General features: G+C 45.9%; 1 protein-coding gene across 2 annotated transcripts; it reads right to left on the bottom strand.

Annotated features, from left to right (window-relative positions):
* Positions 1 to 1,689: 1,689 nt before the first annotated feature.
* On the bottom strand, positions 1,690 to 24,956 carry KDELR2 (KDEL endoplasmic reticulum protein retention receptor 2). Of its 2 annotated transcripts, XM_030796477.1 has the most exons (5): positions 24,696 to 24,956; positions 14,921 to 15,021; positions 10,404 to 10,562; positions 6,640 to 6,892; positions 1,690 to 3,778 (listed from the first exon to the last, which is right to left on the bottom strand). In XM_030796477.1, exons 1-5 carry the CDS (start codon positions 24,784 to 24,786, stop codon positions 3,744 to 3,746), a joined length of 639 nt encoding a protein of 212 aa, XP_030652337.1. In that variant the 5' UTR covers positions 24,787 to 24,956; the 3' UTR covers positions 1,690 to 3,743. The 2 variants fall into 2 exon arrangements, with proteins under 2 accessions (XP_030652337.1, XP_030652338.1); XM_030796478.1 differs by lacking the exon at positions 6,640 to 6,892 and having other exon boundaries at positions 24,696 to 24,950.
* Positions 24,957 to 26,075: the final 1,119 nt, after the last annotated feature.

The following is a 26,075-nucleotide window of genomic DNA, read 5'->3' as shown; positions in this document are numbered from 1 at the left end:
GTATTGTAAAAAAAGTACCCTTGTCATCGCTTAAAAGGATATGTACTATGTTATGCTGCAAATGGCTTTTAAAGTGCAGGGACAAAAGGAATTGTTTCAAAACTAGAGAAACACCCACAGCACCTCCAGCAGATTCCAGGCTACAGATTCCAGTTAACCCGGATAGTTGTGAGGATGGCTGGGTGGGTACTGGGCAGAGCTCCAGTTTTTGGAAATTCCACATCTGGCCACTAGAGGACGGAGGCACACACAAAAAAAAACGCCACACAGATCCAATCAAGCAAGCCTCAGATGGGTGGCTGCTTTTAGAAGGTACCTAGGAATCAATTTCTTTCTTTTTTTTTTTTCTGAGACAGAGTCTTGCTCTGTCGCCCAGACTGGAGTGCAGTGGTGCGATCTCGGCTCACTGCAAGCTGCGCCTCCCAGGTTCATGCCATTCTCCTGCCTCAGCCTCCCTAGTATCTGGGACTACAGGTGCCCGCCACCACACCTGGCTAATTTTTTTGTATTTTTAGTAGAGACGGGGTTTCACCGTGTTAGCCAGGTTGGTCTCAATCTCCTGACCTCCTGATCCACCCGCCTTGGCCTCCCAAAGTGCTGGGATTACAGGCGTGAGCCACCGTGCCCGGCTCTTTTTTTTTTGAAATGGAGTCTCACTCTCTTGCCCAGGCTGGGGTGCAGTGGCACGATCCGGCAGCTCCAACCTCTGCCTTCCAGGTTCAAGCAATTCTTGGGCCTCAGGCTCCCAAGTAGCTGAAATTACAGGTGTGTGCCACCACACCCGGCTTATTTTTTTATTTTTAGTAGAAGTGGGGGTTTTACCATGTTGGCCAGAATGGTCTCAAACTCCTGACCTCAAGAGATCCGCCCGCCTCAGCCTCCCAAAGTGCTGGGATTACAGGCGTGAGCCACTGCGAGTAACAAGGGTGGTGAACCTTCTGGCAAAACTGGCCCACATCAAACGAGTCAGAGGGACTCCTGCCAGAACCAGTTTCCAACCAGCTTTTGAAGCAGCTGTCACAAAGTAAGCAGGAAGTCAGGAGGGGCAAGTATGATTACTGTTATGTGTACCAAGCTCCAGCCATGAGCTTTGCCAACAGTGGCTCATTTAAACCGCACAGAAATCCCTTGCAGTTTACCTATGTAACTGGAGACAACGAGGCTCACGTGAAGTCCAGGGCCAGGGAGTACAAGTCAGGGAACCAAGCCTCAACACATGCCTGGGCCCAAAGCATGTGCTTTTCTTACTTAGGGTTCCCATAAATCACTATGATCTCCATTAAAACCACTTCTCCACCTGCTCTCCTCTTAGCCAGAGCGTGAGAAAGCAGGGAAGCTTCTTCAGACAAAGTTTCTTTGTGATTGAACTGGACAGGGGGATAGATTGGTCTCTGTTAAGGAGCCAAAGGACAGAAGCCTTTCTTTTATAATTTTTAAATTTTCATTTTTACTAGTTTTTTAAATGAGATGTGGTCTTGCTATGTTGCCCAGGCCGGTCTGAAACTCCTGGCCTTAAGTGATCCTCCTGCCTTAGCCTCCCAAAGTGCTGTGATTATAGGCATGAGCCTCCAGGCCTGGCTGGAAAGCAGCTTTTCCTATCATATCAGTTACTGGGCAAATCTCTGAACTTTGCTTTATTTCTCATGATGCTTACATTGAAAAACACACAAATAAACACCTCAATAAAAATACTAATTACCTGGTAACCTTTATTCGGGAAGTGAAAGTAACTGTGAAACAGTGCTTCATAAGGCGTAGCATACAAGGCCTTGGTTTCCAACGCCGGCGAGGATGAGGCCCAGTCCCACACTCCCTCGCAGGCACGCTTGCTAGGATGTCCTCCTGGGTGACCAAAACGGTGGTAACAACATAGCCAAAGTTACTTTTATTTGGGTACGATGACTGCAGAAGGCATCGCTACGCAGAGCTTCCAGACCTTTCCATGCGTTGTGCTCTCCAGAGGATGCGCCAGGTGTGTCGAATTTGCATGCACAAAGACACGTGTGCACCCCACCCACCCTGGGCTGGGCAGCAAGAGGTCTGCTCACCTACTGCACCAGACTTCCCAGCCTCCTTCCACACTTAGAATCTTCAAGGAGGATGAAAAGAGACCACAGAAACTGAAGCAAGACTAGGATGCTGCAAAGAAAGATGCTCTGATACACAAAAGCCAAAACATAAGGCAAGGAGGGAAAAGTAAAATGAGGGAGACAGACAGGAAGTTAAACTATGCAGTTACACTGCCGATTTAGAACGATGGTAAGACACACACTAGATACAAATGAAACCCATCCTGCTCCCTTCCTCCAGAAGACATTGTAATGCAGAAAGCAAAAATACTACATCCTTCTTGTAGTCAGCACTTAGTATTCAACACTTTAATATTTATGGTGTATCACATAAAAAACAAAGTCATATACTTCTGCATTAATCAAAAAAATAGCAAATCCATATAATGGCAAAATCAGGAAGAAAATTCTAGTATTTCCACAAAATACATAATGTCTTACAGATGATTGTGCGGACTTTAAATGGTTGCAGCCCTACAGAGCTTTTGTTGCCAATTGAAAAACAAAAAAATCCCAACGCAGGATGTTCAAAAAGCCTAATTCATAAAAAGACAATTTATTCTATGTTTAATATAGTGTTTTTTAGGATGGTAACTTAAGTCATGCAACAGCTCTGTAAAACAAAACAAAATAAGAAACTATGATGTCGGCTGTGGGTTAAATAAAAAGAAAACCACACACACAAAAAAGAATGTAAGGAATGGTTAGTGGTGCTGCCAATTAAAAAAAAATTATAAATCATCTTACCATCCAAAAGTGTTATGGAAAACTGTTTGAATCTGAGCATGGACATGGTTGTAGTCATCTTTTGGAATTATAAGTGAAAGTGATAAGTAACTCCTTGTGTTCCATTTCTCAGAGTAGATTGCTATATCCAAATGATCATGAACACCCCTACCATCCCACTCAGATGGAAAGCAGCCAGAACCCCTGCCGTTGGATTCTTCAGCACCCTTGGGACAGTCTCCAACTGACACTTCCCAGCAGAGGAGGAGGGCAGGCACCTTTGGTGACTCTTCAGTGAGACTCCATCGACATTCAGAATCTTAAAATGTTGGTAATGAAAACCATGGACCTCCAAGTCATCCTTACCAACCTTAAATGTAGTGTTGTGACATCCAACGAAGGACTTCCACGTCACGTGGGAATAAATTTGAACAGATACATCCAATTGAACATAGTGTCTCAGATTTCAAACAAATACAGCTCATCTTTTGCCAAAAAATAAATATAGTGGAATGCAGGTTTGAGGGATGGAAGAATATATAATCTACCAACTGTCAAGGAGTGAGTACAATTTCATTGCAGACACAAAGACTCAACAGTTTAAAAGAATTTTTTAAAATAAAAAAAAAAGTTTGCACTTACTCCTCACAAAATCTTCACTTTTGGAACTATCCCAATTGAAGCTACACACTGAATTTATTAATACAGCATTAAGTTTCTTTGTGTAAAAAAATCTTTGTACACAGTAATAAAAAAAGATAAGGCAAGATGCATTAAACAGAAACCTTCTGGCTCTTTTCCTCTGCGTTTTTACAGAGCCACTGATGACTATCTGCAACAAAAGAGTTAAGTTTCTGATTTTCCGTATCAAGCATCTCATGCCTTTGCTGTGGTAAGAATTCTGTCCGAGCACCCTGAAGGACAGATGCTGGTGATGGTCTTTGGCACTTATGCTGGCAAACTGAGCTTCTTTCCTTTGAGTACTAGAATTTCAAAGAGAAGAAAAGAAAACAAAAGGTTACTAATATTGACAAACTCAGCTTCCTTCTTCCCATTCCTAGAAGTCTCCCACACACAATATTCTACATAGTAAGGTATAGGAAATAAGCAATTGTATTTTAAAAATACAAATTTGATCGAAAGTGCCACTAAATTCATAGTGGCTTTTTGTTATTACAACTTTCACCCTAATCAATATACAGTAAAATATAGCTTATGTAGGGAGGCCTGTGAAATTCTGGGTACTAAAACATAAAGGCCGGGTGCAGTGGCTCATGCCTGTAATTCCAGTACTTTGGCAGGCCAGGGTGGGAGTATCCCTTGAAGCTAGGAGTTCAAGACCAGCCTGGGCAAAAAAAGTGAGAGCGACCCCATCTCTATAAAAAAATTTTTTAAAAAAGAACCAGGTGTGGTGGCATGCACCTGTAGTCCCAGCTACTCAGGAGGATGAGCAAGGCGGATCACTTGAGCCCAGGAGTTTGGGACTGCAGTGAGGAAGGATCACACCACTGCATTCTTGCAGCCTGAGTAACAGAGTGAGACCCTGTCTCTTTAAAGAGAAAAAAAAAAACCCACAAAGGATGGCTGGGTGAGGTAGCTCACACCTATACTCCCAGCACTTTGGGAGGCAGAGGTGGGCAGATCTCCTGAAGTCAGGAGTTCAAGACCAGCCTGGCCAACATGGCAAGACACCATCTCTAATAAAAATACAAAAATTAGGCTGGGCACAGTGGCTCATGCCTGTAATCCCAGCACTTGGGGAGGCTGAGGCAGGCGGATCACCTGAGGTCGGGAGTTCGAGACGAGCCTGACCAACATAGAGAAACTCCATCTCTACTAAAAATACAAAAACTAGCTGGGCGTGGTGGTACATGCCTGTAATCCCAGCTACTCAGGATGCTGAGGCAGGAGAATCGCTTGAACACGGGAGGTGGAGGTTGTGGTGAGCCAAGATTGCACCATTGCACTCCAGCCTGGGCAACAAGAGCAAAACTCTGTCTCAAAAAAAAAAAAAAAAAAAGGCTAGGTGTGGTGGCTTACGCCTGTAATCCCAGTACTTTGGGAGGCTGAGGTGTGCGGATCACGAGGTTGGGAGTTCAAGACCAGCCTGGCCAACATGGTGAAACTCCGTCTCTACTAAAAATACAAAAATTAGCCGGGCGTGGTGGTGTGCACCTGTAATCCCAGTTACTAGGGTGGTCAAGGCAGGAGAATCACTTGAAGCTGCAAGATGGAGGTTGCAGTGAGCCGAGATTGCGCCACTGCACTCCAGCCTGGGTGACAGAGCGAGACTCCGTCTCAAAACAAAACAAAACAAAATAACAAAATTAGCCAGGCGTGGTAGTGCGCGACTATAATCTCAGCTACTCGGGAGGCTGAGACAGCAGAATCGCTTGAACTTGGGAGGCAGAGGTTACAGTGAGCTGAGAGCAAGCCACTGCATTCTAGCCTGGGCGAGAGAGACTCGCTCTCAAAAAAAACAAAAGGAAAGAGGTAAGACATATATGCTCTTTTTTTTTTTTTTTTTTTTTTGAGACAGAGTTTTGCTCTTGTTCCCCAGGCTGGAGTGCAATGGCGTGATATCAGCTCACTGCAACCTCTGCCTCCCGGGTTCAAGAGATTTCCTGCCTCAGCCTCCCAAGTAGCTGGGATTACAGGCATGTGCCACCACACCTGGCTAATTTTGTATTTTTAGTAGAGATGGGGTTTCGCCATGTTGGTCAGGCTAGTCTTGAACTCCTGACCTCAGATGATCCACCCATCTCGGCCTCCCAAAGTGCTGAGATTACAGGCGTGAGCCATCGCATCTGACCTATATATGCTTTTTACCTAGCAATTCCACCATTAGGAATTTTATTGTATAGCTGGATTTTTAGCCTGGAATCTGTGGTTGGGTTTCAGGGGCTCCTGAACCCCCCAAAACTATATGCATGCATTTGGGTGCATATGCATAAATATCCTTTTTTTTTTTTTTTTTGAGAAAGTCTCACTCTGTTGCCCAGGCTGGAGTGCAGTGGCGTGATCTGTGCTCACTGCAAGCTCCGCCTCCCAGGTTCACACCATTCTCCTGCCTCAGCCTCCCGAGTAACTGGGACTACAGGCGCCCGCCACCACGCCTGGCTAATTTTTTTCGTATTTTTAGTAGAGACAGGGTTTCACGTGTTAGCCAGGATAGTCTCGATCTCCTGACCTCATGATCCGCCCGCCTCGGCCTCCCAAAGTGCTGGGATTACAGGCGTGAGCCACTGCACCTGGCATAAGTATGCTTTTTTTTCTGAACAAGGATGATAGCTTTCATCAAATTTTTGTAAAGTTTACATGTCCTACATTCATACAAATGCAAAAACACACATATATAAGGATGCTGATTTAATTACTGGATTTTTACAGCAAACCAGTAACAGCCTGACCACCCATGGATGGGGGCTGGGTAAATAAATTATGGTACATGCACATAATGAAACACTGCGGCTACTGAAAATTATGTAGATTTCTAGTGACATGAAAAATGTGAGTGGGATAAAAGCAGTGTATAGAACAGCATGTACAGTTTAAGTCATGTGTCTGTGTATGCATAGAGAGGTATCTGGTGTTAATGTTTACTGAAACACCAGAAGAATCTTTTACAATGAAAATGTGTCACTTTAGGAAAAGCTATTGCAAAAGAAAAAGCGTTCTTGTATTTAAAAAGACAACATCCTGATCCAGAATGTTATTGGCCAATCACGAAAGTGTTTCTCTGGAGCCAGTTTGTGAGAGAGTGGCAGGTTAGAAGAGTGCTGGGCAAGGGCACTCCTAAAAGAACACGTGACTCTAGAAACAACGCAGGTCGCACCCAACATACCTTTCGTAATGTACAAGTAGAAGAAGTCACAGTATAGGATGGTCTGGACTACACCGGCCACCACAGCAATGAGGTCAAAGAAGCCCTCAAAGTAGAAGCGCCAGATCCAGTTGACAAGATACAAAGCACGATAGAGGCCCAGGAAGAACAGGTAGTGGGTGGTGATGGTCTCGGCCTCCCCAGTCTTGCTGATCATAAAGAGCTGCGGAAGGATAGCCACGGACTCCAGGTAGATGGAGAAAGTCCAGAGGATCTGGAAGAGAAATGGCAAACTTCCATCAGGATCCACTGCCCACCAGGAGCTCACAGGAAACACTCTTGCTTTCTTTACCACAAAGCAGCTTAACATGAGTGGGGAGTAGGGCATTTGGCCCAAAATAGAACAACAGCTTGGCAACTGCATAACCCAGTGGTCCCCAGCCTTTTTGGCACCAGTGATTGGTTTCATAGAAGACAATTTTTCCACAGACCAGCAGGGTGGATGGTTTCGGGATGATTCAAGCACATTGCAATCATTGTGCACTTTACTTCTGTTATTACTATAATATACAATGAAATAATTATACAACTCATCATAATGCAGCATCAGTAGGAGCCCTGAGCTTGTTTTCCTGCAACTAGACGGTCCTATCTGGGGGTGATGGGAGACAGTGACAGATCATCAGGCATTAGATTTTCATAAAGAGCACGCAACCTAGATCCCTCACATGCACAGTTCACAATAGGGCTTGTGCTCCTATGAGAATTGAATGCTGCCAGTTATCTGACAGGAGGTGGAGCTTAGGCGGTAATGTGAGTGATGGGGAGCGGCTGTAAATACAATGAAGCTTCACTTGCTCACCCACATCTCGTCTCCTCCTGGGCGGCCTGGTTCCTAACAGGCTACGAACCAGTACCAGTCAGTGCCCCAGGGGTTGAGGACTCCTGGCATAAATCACAGAAACTTAAGCAACCTTTAAGAAGCAAGGCACGGCCAGTGTGACAAGCTGGGTAACCTGGACACCTCTACCTCTTTGAATTTTCATCACCTTGTCTCTCCAGGTTTATTTTTCCCTGTTCAATTTTCTATGAATCTACATACAGACGTTTCTCCTAGACAAGCTTGTCCTGCTCCAGATCTGGGATACCAAATCAACCCTGCTTTCCACCAGGATTGACAATACTGATAACTGATAAGTTCCTTCCACTTCCTCACTGCTGTTTGTCCTCACTGACTGATCTTGCCAGACAACTGAAATATTTTCACTATTTTTCTTATTCCTTAAGCTTTCTGGTGTGGTTAAATCAAAGGGGTAGAAGTCAGAATTATAATTATAGAAATTCTCTGCCCAACGTATGACTTTATTCACGATAATGACAGAAGGACTTTCAGAGGGTCCTTGAGTGTTTTAAAAGTCCAGGCGTGGCCGGGTGTGGTGGCTCATTCCTGTAATCCCAGCGCTTTGGGAGGCCGAGACAGGTGGATCACCTGAGATCAGGAGTTCAAGACCAGCCTGGAAAACATGGTGAAACTCGGTCTCTACTAAAAATACAAAAATTAGCCAGGCATGATGGTGGGTGCCTGTAATCCCAGCTACTTGGGAGGCTGAGGCAGGAGAATCGCTTGAACCCAGGAGGTGGAGGTTGCAGTGAGCCGAGATCATGCCACTGCACTCCAGTCTGGGTGACAGCGAGACTCTGTCTCAAAAAAAAAAGAAAAGTTCAGGGGCTCCCAGCACCCATCAGACACCCAGGGTAGCACAGTGACTTGTCGAACCCAGGATGTGGAGCAGCACCGTTTGCCTGTTCAGCAGGGAAAGAAGAGGCACTCGGGAGCAGATCAGTGCACTGCACGTTTGCCTGTTCAGCAGGGAAAGAAGAGGCACTCGGGAGCAGATCAGCGCACTGCACAGTGCTAGGTGCACCACAAACCACCTTTCCTAAAGGCAAGAGGTGCAGAGTGCTGCTAAGCAGGGTCACAGACACGACATCAGTACACATCTGTACATGAAAAGGAAACAAAATGTGGGCTACAGGAGGGAAACCTTGTTCTTCCCACATTGGGACAGGCAGGGCTCTGTGTTTGGTACCACAGAAGTCAATGAAATACAGTTTCAAGTTTCTATTTCAAATGAATCAGACAGTAAGCTGTCAGCAGACACCTGAATATGTGGGTGCTTAATTCTCATCTACGATTTTTTACACCAGTCATGAATATTGCACTAGAGTTTGCCAAACCAGAAAATAAAAACAAAAAACCCCATGAAAATCTACATGATCTGCAAACACGCAAATAGGTCCATTCTAGATAACCAGACATGACCGCTAAATTAACCTTTTTTCTTTAGATGGAGTCTCGCTCTGTCGCCAAGGCTGGAGTGCAGTGGATCGATCTCAGCTCACTGCAACCTCCACCTCCAGGTTTAAGTGATTCTCCTGCCTCAGCCTCCTGAGTAGCTGGGATTACAGGCGTGCGACACCACACCCAGCTAATTTTTGTATTTCCCGCTACTTTTTGTATTTCTTTCTTTCTTTTTTGAGACAGTCTTGCTCTGTCGCCCAGGCTGGAGTGCAGTGGCGTGATCTCGGCTCACTGCAACCTCTGCCTCCAGGTTTAAGTGATTCTCCTGCCTCAGCCTCCTGAGTAGCTGGGATTACAGGAGTGCAACACCACACCCAGCTAATTTTTGTCTTTCTTTCTTTTTTTTTGAGACAGAGTCTCGCTCTGTCGCCCAGGCTGGAGTGCAGTGGCATGATCTCGGCTCACTGCAAGCTCCGCCTCCCGGGTTCACGCCATTCTCATGCCTCAGCCTCCCAAGTAGCTGGGACTACAGGCACCCACCAGCATGCCTGGCTAATTTTTTGTATTTTTAGTAGAGACAGGGTTTCACCGTGTTAGCCGGATGGTCTCAATCCCCTGACTTCGTGACCCACCCGTCTCGGCCTCCCAAAGTGCTGGGATTACAGGCATAAGCCACTGCGCACAGCCAATTTTTGTATTTCTAATAGAGACAGGGTTTCACCATGTTGGCCAGGCTGAATGCCTGAACCTCTGACCTCAAGTGAACTGCCCACCTCGGCCTCCCAAAATGCTGTGATTACAGGTGTGGTGAGCCACCAGGCCCAGCCCTAAATAACTTTTTTTTTTTTGAGACAGAGTCTCGCTCTCTCGCCCAGGCTGGAGTGTAGTGGCGCGATCTCAGCTCACTGCAAGCTCCACCTCCTGGGTTCACGCCATTCTCCTGCCTCAGCCTCCCGAGTAGCTGGGACTACAGGTGCCCGCCACCATGCCCGGCTAATTTTTTTTTTTTTTTTGGTAGAGATGGGGTTTCACCATGTTAGCCAGGATGGTCTTGATCTCCTGACCTCGTGATGTGTCCACCTTGGCCTCCCAAAGTGCTGGAATTACAGGCGTGTGCCACCACGCCTGGCCATAACCTCTTTTTTCTTTTCCCTCGAGACAGTCTTGCTCTGTCACCCAGGCTGGAGTACAATGGCGTGATCTTGGCTCACTGCAGCCTCCGCCTCCTGGGTTCAAGCGATTCTCCTGCCTCAGCCTTCTGAGTAACTGAGATTACAGGTGCGTGCCACCACACCCAGCTAATTTTTTGTATTTTTAGTAGAGACAGTGTTGCACCATGTTGGCCAGGCTGGTCTCGAACTCCTGACCTCATGACCTCATGATCCACCCAAAGTGGAGGCTGAACTCCGCCTCGGCCTCCCAAAGTGCTGGGATTATGGGCATGAGCCACTGTGCCTGGCCCTAAATAACCTTTTAAACTAACCTCAAGAGGAGAGAAATCGTGATTGACTAAAAACGAGAGGCCTCCCACAGGGACCACCAGAAACTCCACTCGGAAGGTATCATGATTTCCATCGTAGGTTGCCTTAAATTTCAGGTAGATCAGGTACACTGTGGCATAGGAGCAGGCAAGGTAGATAACCTACAAATAAAAGAAAAAACACCAGGTGTCAATACCTTGCCACTGTTCCAGCTCCCCCAGCTTTTTTAATCACCCATGTATTTGGAAAGGCAAGATTTTTTTCCTTAGCTTTTTTTTTGGAATTTTAAAACTTAAATATAGTAAAATTCTCTTTTTTGGAGGTGTTCAGTTCTGAGGCATAACCACCACCAAAATTAGGACACAGAACAGTTCCATCATCCCCAAAATTCTGCCATGCTGCCCCTTTGCAGTCAAGCTCCCCCAGGCTTCCTTCACCTCCTGCAGTGCAATCACTTATGTTCTCTGTCCATAGTTTTGCCTTTTCTAGAAAGCCACATAAATGGAGTCATATAGTATGTTGCCTTCTGAGTCCAACTTCAGTTAGCCTAATGCATCTGAGAGTCAACCAAACTTATTGTGTGTATAGCAGGTCTGCCAATAACATCCTTTCGTTTTAACATTGATGAGAAAAGAAACTGGTTCCCGGCTGGGGCTGCTGTCCATGGCGTTTGCATGCTCTCCCCCGGTCCACGTGGGTCTTCTCCAGATACTCTGGTTTCCTCTTACATCTCAAAGATGTGCATGTTAGCTGAACTGGCATGTGTGAACTGTCCTAGTGTGAGTGGGTGTGGGTGAGCGTGCCCTGTGATGGAATGGCATCCTGTGCAGTGGGGGGAAAGTTCCCGCCTTGAACCTGAGCTGCTGGGATAGGCTCTGGCCACCTGGGACCCTGAAATGAAGTAAGTGGGTTGGAAAATGAATACAAACTATGGTAAAATAAAAATTCATAAAGTAGTATACAATAATTATACATATGTACCACAATAAACAATGTAGTACAAAAGCACTCAGTGAGCCTGCTATATTTGTTACTGTTTTTGAACTTTATGGTAGTAGGAGGTACTCCTTATAATTTTTGCTTTGCAAACATATGCTTCTTGATTTAACCCACCACCACTATGACCACCATCATGCACTGATTCACCAAAAATTGGATAAATAATTGTTGCTTTTATTAATCTTTCTTAAATGTATAGCTCACGTTGGCTGGGCATGGTGGCTCGTGCCTGTAATCCTAGCACTCTGGGAGGCCGAGGCGGGCGGATCATGAAGTCAGGAGATCGAGACCATCCTGGCTAACATGGTGAAACCCCATCTCTACTAAAAAAATACAAAAAATTAGCCGGACGTGGTGGCGGGTGCCTGTAGTCCCAGCTACTCGGGAGGCTGAGGCAGGAGAATGGTGTGAACCCAGGAGGCGGAGCCTGCGGTGAGCCGAGATCTCGCCACTGCACTCCAGCCTGGGCGACAGTGAGACTCTGTCTCAAAAAAAAATAATAATAATAATAAAAAATAAATAAATATAGCTCACGTTTGTTTATTTTTTTTTATTTTTTTTTATTTTATTTTTTTTGTGAGATGGAGTCTTGCTCTGTCACCCAGGCTGGAGTGCAGTGGCACAATCTCGGCTCACTGCAACCTCTGCCTCCCGGGTTCAAGTGATTCTCCTACCTCAGCCTCCCAAGTAGCTGGGATTACAAGCGCCCACCACCATGCCCAGCTAATTTTTATATTTTTAGTAGAGATGGGGTTTCCATGTTGGTCAGGTTGGTCTCAAACTCTTGACCTCAGGTGATCCGCCTGCCTCAGCCTCCCAAAGTGCTGGGATTACAGGCGTGAGCCACTGCACCCGGACTGTTTTGGGTCTTTATTTAAAAGTCGGTGGTGTTTTTGGGATCGGAAATATGCTGTAGGAACTTAACTCTTACTCATGTCAATTAGCCTATGGTAAAACTGGCTTCAGTGTATGTTGTTTCACTTCAAGAACCTACCAATGACATTAAGTGAGGGCCTACTGTTAATAATTTGTTCCTTTTTATAGCTGTGTCCATTGGTGGTCCATTGTATGGATGCACCAGTTTGTTTATTCACTCACCAGTTGAAGGACAGGTGGTTTCTAATTTGGGAGGACAGTGGATAAAGCTGCTGTGAACATTTGCGTACAAGTGTTTGTGTGAATGTAAGTTTTCACTTCTCTTAGGTATGTACTTAGGGGTGGGACTGCTGGGTCATATGTTAAGTGTAAGTTTAACTTTTTTTTTTTTTTTGAGACAGAGCCTCGCTCTGTCGCCAGGCTGGAGTGCAGTGGAGGAATCTCGGCTCCCTGCAACCTCCGCTTCCCGGGTTCATGCAATTCTCCTGCCTCAGCCTCCCCAGTAGCTGAGATTACAGGCGCGTGCCGCCACACCCAGCTAATTTTTAGTAGAGATGGGGTTTCACCATGTTGGCCAGGATGGTCTCGATCTCCTCACACATGTATGTGAATAAATACAAAACAAAATCTACATGCATAAACAAGACACACATCCATCTACACATGAACTGAGCCCCCTCAGCACATCTAGCCAAGGCTCACAGCAGACAGGCCCCTCACCAGGACCTGGCCTGTGGCCAGCTCAACATTAATAAAAACTTGATGGGCGTTATTTCCACTAAGGCCTTAGCAGCAGCTGGAGAAGAACAGCTGCTTCTCTCCTCTCACCAGCACGTAGAAGTTAAAGTAAAAAGACACGAGCACCTCGGGTCTCACGCCAGACTTCAGGACATTGTGCTTAGAAACTACAACCAAGCAAGCATGGATTCCTCTGAAACCTGGGCATCCTGAGGGGGAGAGGGGATTCTTGCTCACACACTTCTAGTGCCTGCAGTTTTAACTTGCCTAGACAAGTGGGGACCTAACCATTTTTAAGTAAGCTCATTATTTCCTGAATACTAGGTTCCCATCATTTGGTAATGAAGAATCCATTATAAGTGACTCAAATTTGCTTTTTAGTAAAGACCAGACTCACATATTGCTTTGTCTCCTTTCAACAGTGCTTATGAAAATGCTCTCGAACACAAAATGTTGGGGGGAGGTTGTTTAGGTGCCATACCAATAGGATTCAGTTGAAATATTACTTCCTTGGGTGTGCTAATAACCAAATGGCCTAGAATAGTGCCTGGTGCACAGGTGCTCAGTATTTATAGAACGAAGGAAAGAAATAAATAAATCAGACTTCTATTACATATCCTGAGAGCCCCTGTTCTTTTTCTTTTCAGACAGGGTCCTGCTCTGTCACCCAGGCTGCCAGGCTGGAGTAGTACAGTGGTGCAATTATGGCTCACTGCAGCTTCAACCTCCAGGGCTCAAGCGATCCTACCACCTCACCCTCCTGAGTAGTTGGGACTACAGGAGTATGCCACCATGCCTGGCTAATTTTTGTGTTGTTTTTTTTTTTTAGAGACGGGGGTCTAACTATGTTGCTCAGGCTGGTCTCGGATTCCTTGGCTCAAGCAATCCACCCACCTTGGCCTCCCAAAGTGCTGGGATTACAGGCGGGAGCTACTGGGCCTGTTTCATTTTTTTTATATCCATAGGTTCGCAACTCTTATACTTTTCCTTTGTAGCACCCATCATAAATTGCAGTCATTTGTACTGCCATGATCTGGGTACTCTCCCACACCAGCCTAGAGACTTCTGCTTATTTTCTGCCATATCCTCAGTTCCCAGCTCTGTAGGTGTCCACAAGCATGAATTCAACACTGTGTGAAAGAACTGAAGCTCACGTAGTCCACAACTTCCCCCAGTATGGGGTGTGTGCCACCAGTGGTACACAAAGTGTTAGGTGGTGTGCAAACATTTTGTATTTTAATAGTTATACATTTGTTTTAATGTGAATTAGAAAAAAAGTAAGAAAGACAACAAAGGTGTTATAGATACTAATACTTAGGACAAGTTGAAAGGTTTAAAAAAATACATTACTAAGTAAATGATGGTATAGAGATCATTTAAGCATGGCAAATGTAATAAAAATGACACGCACACAACAGTTTAAGAAAAACTGACTCAGTGGAAAAGAAAAAAGGTAGAAGCCTATACACAGTTCCTCACACAGCAGCAAAATGAGACACTGCAACTAGGAGTCCTGCTTTCATTCCTTGTTATGTACCAACTTGCTGAATTTCTCTGGGGACACTGTAATTTCCCATGGCTTGAAAATATAATAGTTACCCCTCTTTCTTATAGAGTTACCAAGAGCTTTAGATTTATCATACTTAAGGAACCTAAAATAAAAAAGTTCTAACTTCAAAGTATTTTAATTAACTACTGTTTTGAAACCAAAAATGTATGCTTACTGATAGCTCGTTTAGTCCCAGTTACATGTACAAGGTGGTCTGAAAGTTTTAAAGTCAAGAACAGCATATTAAGACATTATTTTTGGAGCATTTTAATTAAAAATCCACAGTGACAGAAAATTAAGTTTCCAGAGACCTGTGCACTGTACATGAAATACATTCCAGTGGATGGCATACCATACCTTCATAGATGTGTTATACAATGAAATAAATGAAGTAAAAAGATCCAGGTAACGAGTTGTGAAGACCAGTGCAAACAGAAGCTGGCTTTTCCCAGAAATACCTAGAGAAACAGAAGGGAAGTATTAGAAAGGCCTGAAGAGCTTTGGGATTCCTGTGGAGGGAATGCAGGGAATGCAGACAGGGAAGGAGGGGCGCGTGGGGTCAAGGCCCAGGTCTGGGGATGGCTCTGAATGAACAAGAGCAGTTGTAGTTTTTCTATCCCTTCACATTCCCAAACATGCCCCTTTTGGGAGGCTCTAACAGGCTTTTCTGTCTCACTATAAAGGGCGACCACAGGAAAGGGGCTTCATTATGCCAGGATGTGTATCATTCAAACGAACCTTTTACTTCTCAAATACATCACCTTAGGTAGGAACAAATTTCTCAATAATTCTGCTGTCATTTAGTGTTATAACTTATCTCTTATATTCAGATTCTTCTTTTTTTTCCCCCTGAAACAGGGTCTTCCTCTACTGCCCAGGCTGGAGTGCAGAGGCACAATCAAGCTCACTGCAGCCTTCACCTCCTGGGCTTCAGCAATCTTCCCACCTCAGCCTCCAGAGTAGGTGGGACTAGAGGTGTGAACTACCACATCCAGCTAATTTTTAAACAAATTTTTTGTTCACCATGTTGCCCACACTGGTCTTGAACTCCTGGGCCCAGGCAATCCTCCCAGCTTCCCAAAGTGTTGGCATTACAGGTATGAGCCACCTCGCCTGGCCCTTTCTTTGCATGGTAAAACAATATCTCCATGGTGAGAAATCTTTTGAGAACGGAAATGGAGTCTACTGTGATTAAGGGGGATGAGGAGTCGAGTGAGAAGAACTGACTCAGTAAGAGTTGGGCAGGAACTCCCGCTGGAATAATGGCATCACCTCCCATGGTGACTTCTTTGCTAAGAGAGGCAATTACTTGGATATGTTAAGATTTTTAAAGCTTCCATCTCAGTTGGGCATAGTGGCTCATGCCTGTAATCTCCACATATAGGGGGGCTAAGGCAGGAGAATCGCTTGAGCCCAGGAGTTTGAGACCAGACTCCATCTCTACGAAAAATAAAAAAGTGATAGCCAGGCAAGGTGGCACACACCTGTGGTCCCAGCCACATGGGAGGTTGAGGTGGGAGGATTGCGTGACTCCAGGAGGCTGAGGCTGCAGTGAGCTGTGATCACATCCCTGCACTCTAGCCTGGGTGACAGAGCGAGACCCTGTCTCAAAAAATAAATTAATTAAAATAAATAGAAATTCCATTCTATTTGTATAAAAATGTTTCTGAATGCTAGGACAACATGAAGGTAGGAACCCACAACTACAGCCAGTCTTCAAAAGCAGCTGTCTTTTTTAAAGCCTTGAAACTGTGTTTCCACCTCCAACCACCAACCCACCTCCAGAGCACTGCATGGCACAGCCACACTCAGCCAGGAAGGTTGGACATTTATGTGGTGTGCACACAGCTTTTCTGACATCTATATTTGGCCAAATATTTATGTGACAAAGGACATGAACTATGCGTTTCAGATGGTGGAGACTGAGCAAATGCATTAAAGAAACTGAAGGCTGACTAAATGTCAGAACCCACCCACCCTCATCTATAATGCAAACTTCACACCACTACACATTTTAGTAAGTATGAATTTAACAGAAAAGTCACTTCACCCAAATCATTCACAACACTACTCCGGAACGTGAAAAGCACATTTTTCTTTTCTTTTTTTGAGACTGGGTCTCACTCTGTTGCCCAGGCTGGAGTGTGGTGGCACAAGTGTAGCCCACTGCACCTTTGACCTCCCTGGGCTGAGGTGATCCTCCCACCTCAGCCTCCTGAGTAGCTGGGACTACAGGTGGGCGTGCCACCACACCTGGCTAATTTTTGTGTTACATGTTGTTTCTCAATATTTTCTGAACAATCATTTTGCAGCTTGCTGAAACTGAAAACCTGAATGTAAGAATGTTACTTTCTCAGAAGAATAACTGTAGTCTCAGCCTATTCACATACACACCTAAACAGAAATGGAAAAAAATGTTGACGCCACCCTTCCAGATCCATCAATAGAAACCAAAGGGCCAAGGGAGAAGACACGGACAGTGAATCTGCTCTGCTTAGTCTTTTCCCCAGTAACGGATAACTTATTTCTTCCTACAGAGATCAATGTTCCAAAGGGGAAATAACAAGGCTGCTGCTAACCAAGAAAATGGGAGGTTTCAGAGGGGGAAGAAGAAAAAACAAGGAGCAGTCAGACCATACCTGGTGTTTGTTGAAGCCTTGATAAATCAATTTCCAGCTTATTTCCTATATGGTTCTTTCCAATATTTTAAATATAAACATACAGGATACAGATAGGTGAATTTTGTGGGAAAGGGTTTTACTCTAACAGAACTTTGGAAGCCAGGCAGATTTGAAATTGTGTCCTCATTCCCAGCATTCCTATACTGAAAACCAGGGACCATCATATTGTCTTTACCAGCCCCCATGGGGACCCAGCTTACATCCCACCTCCTCCGGGATGTCATCTCTGAAGATACCCTCCCTCGGGACTGTTGATTCATTCGGCAAGCACATAAGGGGAACTGCTTCATGACAGCTGCTGCCCTAGCTCCAATTACAGTACTTACAAAAATACACTGTGATGATGTGGTTCCTGCTTCTCCTCTCCCCAAAAACCCCACTCAATACCAAGATCTTTAAAGGCTGGGGTCATGCCTTATTCCATCTTGTATTCCCTGCATGGGACACTGGGCCCTGACGCACAGCGGGACTCAGAAAATATTTGCTGAATGAATAAATGGACAAAAGAAAATGGCATTCATTTTATCTTCATGTCATGGGGGCATATTCTCATTTCATGGTATTTTGGGAGAACACTTCTGAAGAATGTCCAGGTCATACTGTGTCTCTGTGACTGTAAATAGGGCTCTGCCCTAATTTACTACTAGCTAGAGGGCGAGAGAGCCCCAAGTGCTCACAGGGCAGTGTGTGGTTTGCAGCCCGTCCATGGAGTAGTGTCCACGCAGGACAGCCTTGCTGGAAATCTGCGGATGCTAACGTGGTCCCACAATGTTCTCCCCAGCCCGAGACCCTGATTAGGAAGTAGCAGCTTCTTCCTTTAAAACAACAAAACTGTCCTGTCTTCACAGGAAAATGGGAATCCTAGCTGAAGACAGAAGGGGGTGGGGCAAGAATCTCCTGGAGGGGTTGGGAGTAGAATACTTGCTGTTAAACCAGAGCAGCTCCTAGTCAGCTTCTCTCCACTTTGAGATCAAAGCATGCTAAGGTTACCAGGTAATAAGCTCTCCCAGAATACTCACTTTTGTAAATGTTTCTGAAACTGACATCGCCTTACCAAATACACCAAACATCCATATTAAGGAGTACAACTTGTTAAACAGAAATCAGTCATTAAACTTAACATCATTCTTGTCTTATTCTACTGGGCCAGGTTAAATGTCTTTTGTTTTCTGTTTTGTTTTCGAGATGGGGTCTCTCTCTGTGGCCCAGGCTGGAGTACACTGGTGCAATCATAGCTTGCAGCCTTGACCTCCTAGGCTCAAGCAATCTTCCCAATGAGGTATTATATATTACAAAATAGTTAGAAGAGAAGTTTTCGAATGAAGAAATGATAAACACATGAGGTGATGGAAATAACTACCCAGATTAGACTATACAACATACACATGTATTGAAATATCAAATTGTACCCCATAAATAGATCCAATCATAATGTATCAATTAAAAATTTTTAATCCATAACCCAAAATAATGCAAATTAAAACACATAAACCAAAAATAAGACATGAACATTTTAAAATTTGATATTGTCAAATTTCTCCTAGAAAGGCTATGCCAATTTATGTATCTACTAACACCAAATGAAAAGACCCTTTCTTCACATCCTTGCCAACATTTTCCTACCCAGTGGTATGTACTGCTGTTCTTTTTTCTTTGCTTGCTCGCCCCCTGCTTTTTTTTTTGAGACCGAACTTCACTCAGTTGCCCAACCTGTGGTATAATGGCATGATCACAGCTCACTGCAGCCTGGGGCTTAAGTGATTCTCCTTCCTTAGCCTCCTGAGTAGCTAAGACACAGGTACATGCCACCACGCCCAGCTAATTTTTCATTTTTTTATAGAGACAGGGTTTCACTATGTTGCCCAGGCTGGTCTCAAGCTCCTGGCCTCAAGTGATCCTTTAGCTTTGACCTCCCAAAGCGCTGCCACCATACCTGGCCTGCACTGCTATTTTCATATTCAAATTCCTAACTCCTAGCGAGACTAGGCATCCTTTCATGCTTCATTGGTCTTTTGTTATTCTTCAGTGAATTGCCAACTTTGCCCATTTTTCAGCTGGGTTTTTATTTGTAGGAGTACTTTATTATAGATATTAACCTTTTGTCACTTAGGTATATTACAGATTATTTCACTCAGTTTATTGTCTTTAGCTTTGATAATATTCTGAATTAAGAAATCAGTTTGGAGAGATGTCATCTTGCTTCCTCACCAGCCTGCCTGGGTGCTCTCCAGGACAGTAGTATGAACATACATGCAGGTCGTCTTCTATGTCCATCAGTGAAGTTTAATATTTATTTTTTATTTTTATTTTTTTGAGACAAGAGTTTCGCTCTTGTCGCCTAGGCTGGAGTGCAGTGGTGCGATCTCGGCTCACTGCAACCTCTGCCTCCTGGTTCAAGCAATTCTCCTGCCTCAGCCTCCCTAGTGGCTGGGACTACAGGCAAAAGCCACCACGCCCGGGTAACTTTTTTGTAATTTTAGTAGAGATGGGTTTCACCATATTGGCCAAGCTGGTCTTGAACTCCTGACTCAGGTGATCCACCCACCTCGGCCTCCCAAACTGCTGGAATTACAGGTGTAAGCCACCGTGCCCGGCCATCTTTTGTACATTTTCATATAATTTCAACTACATTGCAGCTTTCTTGAGAACAGAAACTTTTCTCTCTTTTTTTTTGTTTGTTTTTTGTTTTTGAGACGGTCTCACTCCATCACCCAAGCTCAAGTGCAATGGTGTGATCACGGCTCACTGCAACCTTGACTTCCTGGGCTCCAGTAATCCTCCCCACTCAGCCTTCTGAGTAGCTGGGACCACAGCGCACCATCACGGCTGGCTAATTTTTATATTTTTGGTAGAGACAGGGTTTCACCATGCTGCCCAAGCTGGTTTTGAACTCCTGTGCTCAAGTGATCCACCCACCTTGGCCTCCTAAAGTGCTGGAATTACAGGCATGAGCCACTAAGGCCGGTCAAGAACAAAAACTTTTTTTTTTGTTTGTTCATTTGATTTTTTGAGACGGAGTCTCGCTCTGTCACCCAGGTTGGAGTGCAGTGCGCAATCTCGGCTCACTGCAAGCTCCACCTCCCGGGTTCATGCCATTCTCCTGCCTTAGCCTCCCGAGTAGCTGGGACTACAGGTGCCCGTCACCACGCCTGGCTAATTTTTTGTATTTTTAGTAGAGACGGGGTTTCACCGTGTTAGCCAGGATGGTCTCGATCTCCTGACCTTGTGATCCACCCGCCTTGGCCTCCCAAAGTGCTAGGATTACAAGCGTGAGCCACCGTGCCCGGCCGAGAACAAAAACTTTTAACAGCTGCAAGCTGCTGCTCTGAATTGTGTGCCAGTGCCTTGCATATAGTGCATGGTCAATAAATCAGAGTAATGATTACTCAGACTGGCACTCAAAAGAGCACAGGCGAAACAGCTACAGAGGGAGCTGCACATGTGAAGCAAAAGCTTCTTGGAGTACTCCACATCTTACCCACTATATTACTCCAAAAATATCAACTGTCCCATATCTGAAATGCATGGACACCATAAGCTCCAGTATGGTGTTTGGTAGGATGAAAAGTTTACAACCTACGTAACAGCTAACAATCTAAGCAACAGGGGAAGGAGGGAAGGAGAGAGACTAGAGGGGGAAGGCCCGGGGTCGTAAATCTCAAAAAGACTCCTCTAGCTACAGTAGATACACACCACTGATCACTAGCTACAGTAGATACACACTACTAATAGATACAGCACTACAGTAGATACAGCACTAATAACCATTGGCCTACAGGAAAATTTGAATAGGAAGCCCTTCATCTAAAACCACCGCTTGTTCTTCCGAGGTTATGTAGGTCAGTGTTTAGGACAAAAATAAAATGACGACTTGAGCATACTGTGGATCGAGCTGCCATGATAATTCAGAATAAGAGAAACTCACATTCCATGTTGGCACCCTTCTGTAATGACAATAGCAGATAGAGCCACAAGAGAATGCAACCTCAAACATGATCAACTCACTGCCCCCACTTTAAAACGGTCCTTAAAGGCAGCTGTTCTGGAATCTGACTATGAGGAACACAGAATCTCCAGCTTCCACACAAGTCAGCCTCATCCCTGACCCTTATGGGGTAAAAAGCACCATGGTTCCGAGACTAAAACAGCATTTTCAAAATCGGTGCTAAAATCCTAAAAATGAACCTCGGTATGAGTATTTTCAAAATGAGAAACACAATCTGGATGCACGTGTCTCCTATTCCAGTCATTCGAGAAACTCATATCAAATTCTTACTCTTTCAAAAGACTCTAAACAACTTTCATAATTTAGTATGGAAAAATAAAGCAGCTTGTCAAAGTTAGCGTTTAATTCTGAATAAATGATCTGGGTGATTTACTTAAAATCTGGAAAACACACAAACCAGGACAGAAATCATCCTAAGTCTGAGAACAAGAACAATTTAATAATGTCCTGGGAATACTTGACAAACGCACACACATGAAGTTAACTCATCTATTTCTCTTCCTTCGTTAACATTTTAGCTGAAGTATTTCGTATTTTCCTTATATGCTCCTGAATCTCTCAAATGAAAACAGTGAATAGTAAAAAACAAACAGCCAGGCGCGGTGGCTTACGCCTGTAATCCCAGCACTTTGTGAGGCCGAAGCGGGCGGATCATGAGGTCAGGAGACCGAGACCAGCCTGGCCAACATGGTGAAACTCCGTCTCTACTAAAAATACAAAAATTAGCCGAGCGTGGTGGCAGGCGCCTGTAGTCCCAGCTAATTGGGAGGCTGAGGAGAATCGCTTGAACCCGGGAGGCGGAGGTTGCAGTGAGCCGAGATCGCACCATTGCACTCCAGCCTGGGGCACAAGAGCGAGATTTCGTCTCAAAAAAAAAAAGAAAAAAATCAGTATTCTGAAGTCGCACTAAATTTTCCCAAGTATCTTAGTTTGGATAAAAGTTTAGGAGACAGCACACTTCAAGCCTTAATGATTTGCCAGAGGAGGGGATTCTGAAAAACATATGGAAGAAAATGAAGAGACTCACATAAAGATTTTGGAGCAAAACTAAAGATTAAAAGTAACATCGCCAGGCACTATGGCTCACACCTGTACCCAGCCACTCAGGAGGCTGAGGAGGGAGGATCACTTGAGCCCAGGAGTTTGAGGCTGTAGTGAGCCTGACACAGCCATTGCACTCCAGCCTGGGGGACAGTGAGACATCGGTCCCACTCTTTAAAAAAAAAAAAAAAAAAAAACTAACATCATCTGAGTGTAACAAAAAAGGATCTAAACATTGTGGTTTGGTATCAAATGTTTATTTAGGCTCCTTTAGACATTCACCTATCCAATCCTTTGAGTTACTAATTGTGCTTCAATCCTGGCTCTATCACTAATTTATTCGACTCCCTAAGACTCAGCTCCCCCCTCCACAGAATGGGAACAATAGCACCTATCTCCTAAGGTTGTTTGTTTGTTTATTTATTTATTTATTTATTTATTTTGAGACAGTTTCGCTCTCGTTGCCCAGGCTGGAGTGCAATGGCGTGATCTCAGCTCACCGCAACCTCCGCTTCCCAGGTTCAAGCAATTCTCCTGCCTCAGCCTACCAAGTAGCTGGGATTATAGGCATGCACCACCACGCCTGGCTAATTTTGTATTTTTAGTAGAGACGGGGTTTCTCCATGTTGAGGCTGGTCTTGAACTCCTGACCTCAGGTGATCCGCCCGCCTCGGCCTCCCAAAGTGCTGTGATTACAGGCATGAGCCACCGCGGCTGGCCCTCCTAAGGTTATTTTAATGACCACCTGGGATAAGCCATATAAAGCACTCGGCTGACTTCTTGATATTCAGAGGAAGCGCCTAAACGTCACTTATCCAAATTGCCGCAGTTATTTGTTGTCACTGGAAATCATACAATTGAGCCTCTCAGAACTACGTATCAACTGAGAGATCACCTCCAAGTCAAACACACTGGCACACGGACTTTGTAACACTCATCTCAACTGTTCAAAGGTCTTTTTGGTTTTGCTTACTTCCTGGATCTCTGTTATGTTCCAAGGAGATAGGCGAGGCCTGCAGACAGCAGAGTCAGAGATGTAAGTGTGACTTTAGACGCCAAAATTCTTAGAAATAAATCAGGTAAATAGAGTCTCTGCCACTCAGATCATTCAGGATCATCTTTTACTGCCTCTGAAAAAATTAAGTTCTTGAGTTCAACAAAAATTATTTCGCCAAGCATCAAAAATAAGTTTAAGGAATTTTTAAGAAAGCTAAAGCCTGGGCAACATGGTGAAACCTTTTGTCTACAAAAAAACAGCAAAAAAAAAAAAAAAAAAAAAAAAAAGTTAGCCAGGCGTGGTGGTGTATGCATGGAGTCCCAGCTATTCAGGAGTCTGAGGCAGGAGGATTACCTGAGCCAGGGGAGGCAGACGCTGCAGTGAGCAGTGATCGCACACTGCACTCCAGCCTGGGTGACAAAGCGAGACCCTGCCTCCAAAAAAAAAAAAAAGTTAAAAACTCTCAATTATTATACCTTTAAAATTAACGAAATGTAAAAGTCCAAAACTATTATCTGGGAAAGACTCGTTTCACTGCCTCCTAGCAGTGCCTGCATGAAATCTGTACTCCTGAAAAGGGAAGCAGCCAGCTCACTGGTGACGTGGAGCAAGGAATTGCAGGAGCCCATAAGAGGCCTCGGCGGTCCCCGGGCGCTGCAGTTTTAAGACAACCCATTATTAGATGGAGGCACTTAAAGAGTTTGACAAACCACATCGTTTCCCAAAGCAGCATTAATTAAGTCAAGAAAATCACTGAAGACCTCCCCGCAAGCCCCTCCCCAGCGGGTGTGATCCTGGACCCAAGGGCTTGGGTGATGCCCACACAACTCTAAGGACAGGCCTGACCCGACCCCACTACACCACACCTAGAGCCCGGCCTTGCACGGGCAGGGTGGGGAGCCGGGTGACCTCTCCCTGCGCCCGCCCCACCTCCCGAGCTGGCTGGGCTGCCACGTCAGGCCCAGCCGGCCGCGGTCCTGCCCATCCTCCTCCCGCCCGTTCCATTGATTCGCGGGTTCCCTGCAACCCCGGGACCCCCACGCGGGATCCTGGCCGGAGAAGTGCCCCCATTCAAGCCCAGGGAGGGGCCACGCCTGCCGGACCCCCCGCCCCACGCCAACTTTTCAGACAGAGCAGGGCCCCGCGCAGCCGGGTGCGCCCCGAAGGCTCAAGTTCACGCGGGGATCGAGTGCAGAGCGGGGCCCGGCGCTGCGACACCCGGCCCGGAGCCCACCCCGAGGGCCCGCAGGCCGCTGCCCCCCGGGTCTGGGCACCCGTTAGGCCGGCCGAGGAGGTGTGTCGGGCCGGCGCGGGCCCCGCGGGCTGTGGGATGGCCGAGGTCGGCGGGTCCTCGGCGAGACCCGGCCCCCGCGCCCGAGCCTCTCCGGGCCTTCCCCCGCCGCTTACCGGCGCAGGAGCGCGTCTTCCAGATCTTCAGCAGCAGGATGACGATGGCCGCCAGGTGGGACAGGTCCCCAGTCAGCCGGAAGATGTTCATGGCGGCGGCGGCGGTGGTCAGCGCAGCGCGGCAGCCCCGGGGCTGGGCGGCTCAGGCAGCGGCGACCCCTGAGAGGAAGCGGCGAAGATGGCGAGAGCGCCCGCGACGTGGCCAGGGACGTGGCTGAACTGCCGGCGCGCGCGCGCGCGCGCGCGGGGCAGCCTGGGAGAGCGGGGCCAGGCCCCGCCCCTTCCCCGCCCCTTAAAGGGGGCGCGCCCCAGCGCAGGCTCAGCGGGGCAGCTCGCAGGGACTCCCTTGCAGGAAGACCCCGGACTCTCTGCCAACTTTTCCCTGCCGGGTTTCTGGCTTCTCCTCGGGTGCCGGCAGTTTCCTTTACTTTTTTGAAATAACACTCCCTGGGAATCTTTTTTTTCCTCCCACATATCAAAAGAGCTCTACAGGCCTATTGTACGAAAAAGCGTTTAAGAGAAGGCCGGGTGCGGTGGCTCATGCCTGAAATCCCAGCACTTTGAGAGGCCGAAGCAGGAGGATCCTTTGAGCCCAGGAGTTCGAGACCAGCCTGGGCAACCTAATGAGACTTCCCCTCACCCCCCGTCTCTACAAAAATTTTTTTTAAAATTAGCCGGGCCTGATGGTGCGTGCCTGGAGTACCAGCTATTTTAAAGGCTGAGGCAGGAGGATTGCTTGAGCCCAGGAGATCGAAGCTGCAGTGAACCATGATTGTGCCACTGCACTCCAGCCTGGACGACTGAATGAGACCCTGTCTCAAACAAAACAAAACAAAAAAAAGTACAAGAGGAAAAAAATGGATTTCTAATTGCCTCACTCAAGATAAGGTCAACATTGAAGGTGGAGGTGGAAGATGCAGTTTATGTAGGGGTCTGAAGATTTTACCATTCTGGGGACTGTCTTTAAGAAAGAGAATGCAAAATTAGGTAGAAAAGTGAACATTTGACCGGGCGCGGTGGCTCATCCCTGTAATCCCAGCACTTAAGGAGTACGAGGCGGGCGGATCATGAGGTCAAGAGATCTAGAGCATCCTGGCCAACATGGTGAAACCCTGTCTCTACTGAAAATACAAAAATTAGCTGGGCGTGGTGGCACGCACCTGTAATCCCAGCTACTCGGGAGGCTGAGGCAGGGAGAATCGCTTGAACCTGGGAAGCAAAGGTTGCATTGAGCTGAGATCGTGCCACTGCACTCCAGCCTGGCGACAGAGCAAGACTTATCTCAAAAAAAAAAAAAAAAAAAAAGAAAAGAAAAGAAAAGAAAAAAGAAAAGTGAACCTTTCTACGAGATGGGGACGTCACAAGAAATTGCAAACAAAA

This window comes from Nomascus leucogenys, chromosome 17 (genome assembly GCF_006542625.1).
Source record: "Nomascus leucogenys isolate Asia chromosome 17, Asia_NLE_v1, whole genome shotgun sequence".
NCBI lineage: Eukaryota > Metazoa > Chordata > Mammalia > Primates > Hylobatidae > Nomascus > Nomascus leucogenys.
Note: the sequence above shows the minus strand (reverse complement) of the source record. Positions and strands in the feature narration are given on the sequence as shown.

What these genes read in the sequence shown, in the direction of transcription:
- KDELR2 (XM_030796477.1), bottom strand. Translation starts at nt 24,786, where the DNA reads ATGAACATCTTCCGGCTGACTGGGGACCTGTCCCACCTGGCGGCCATC. An exon ending in GAAGACGCGCTCCTGCGCCG is followed by an intron (nt 15,022 to 24,695) that starts GTAAGCGGCGGG and finishes CTGTTTCTCTAG; the next exon opens with GTATTTCTGGGAAAAGCCAG. An exon ending in TGTATAACACATCTATGAAG is followed by an intron (nt 10,563 to 14,920) that starts GTATGGTATGCC and finishes TTTTATTTGTAG; the next exon opens with GTTATCTACCTTGCCTGCTC.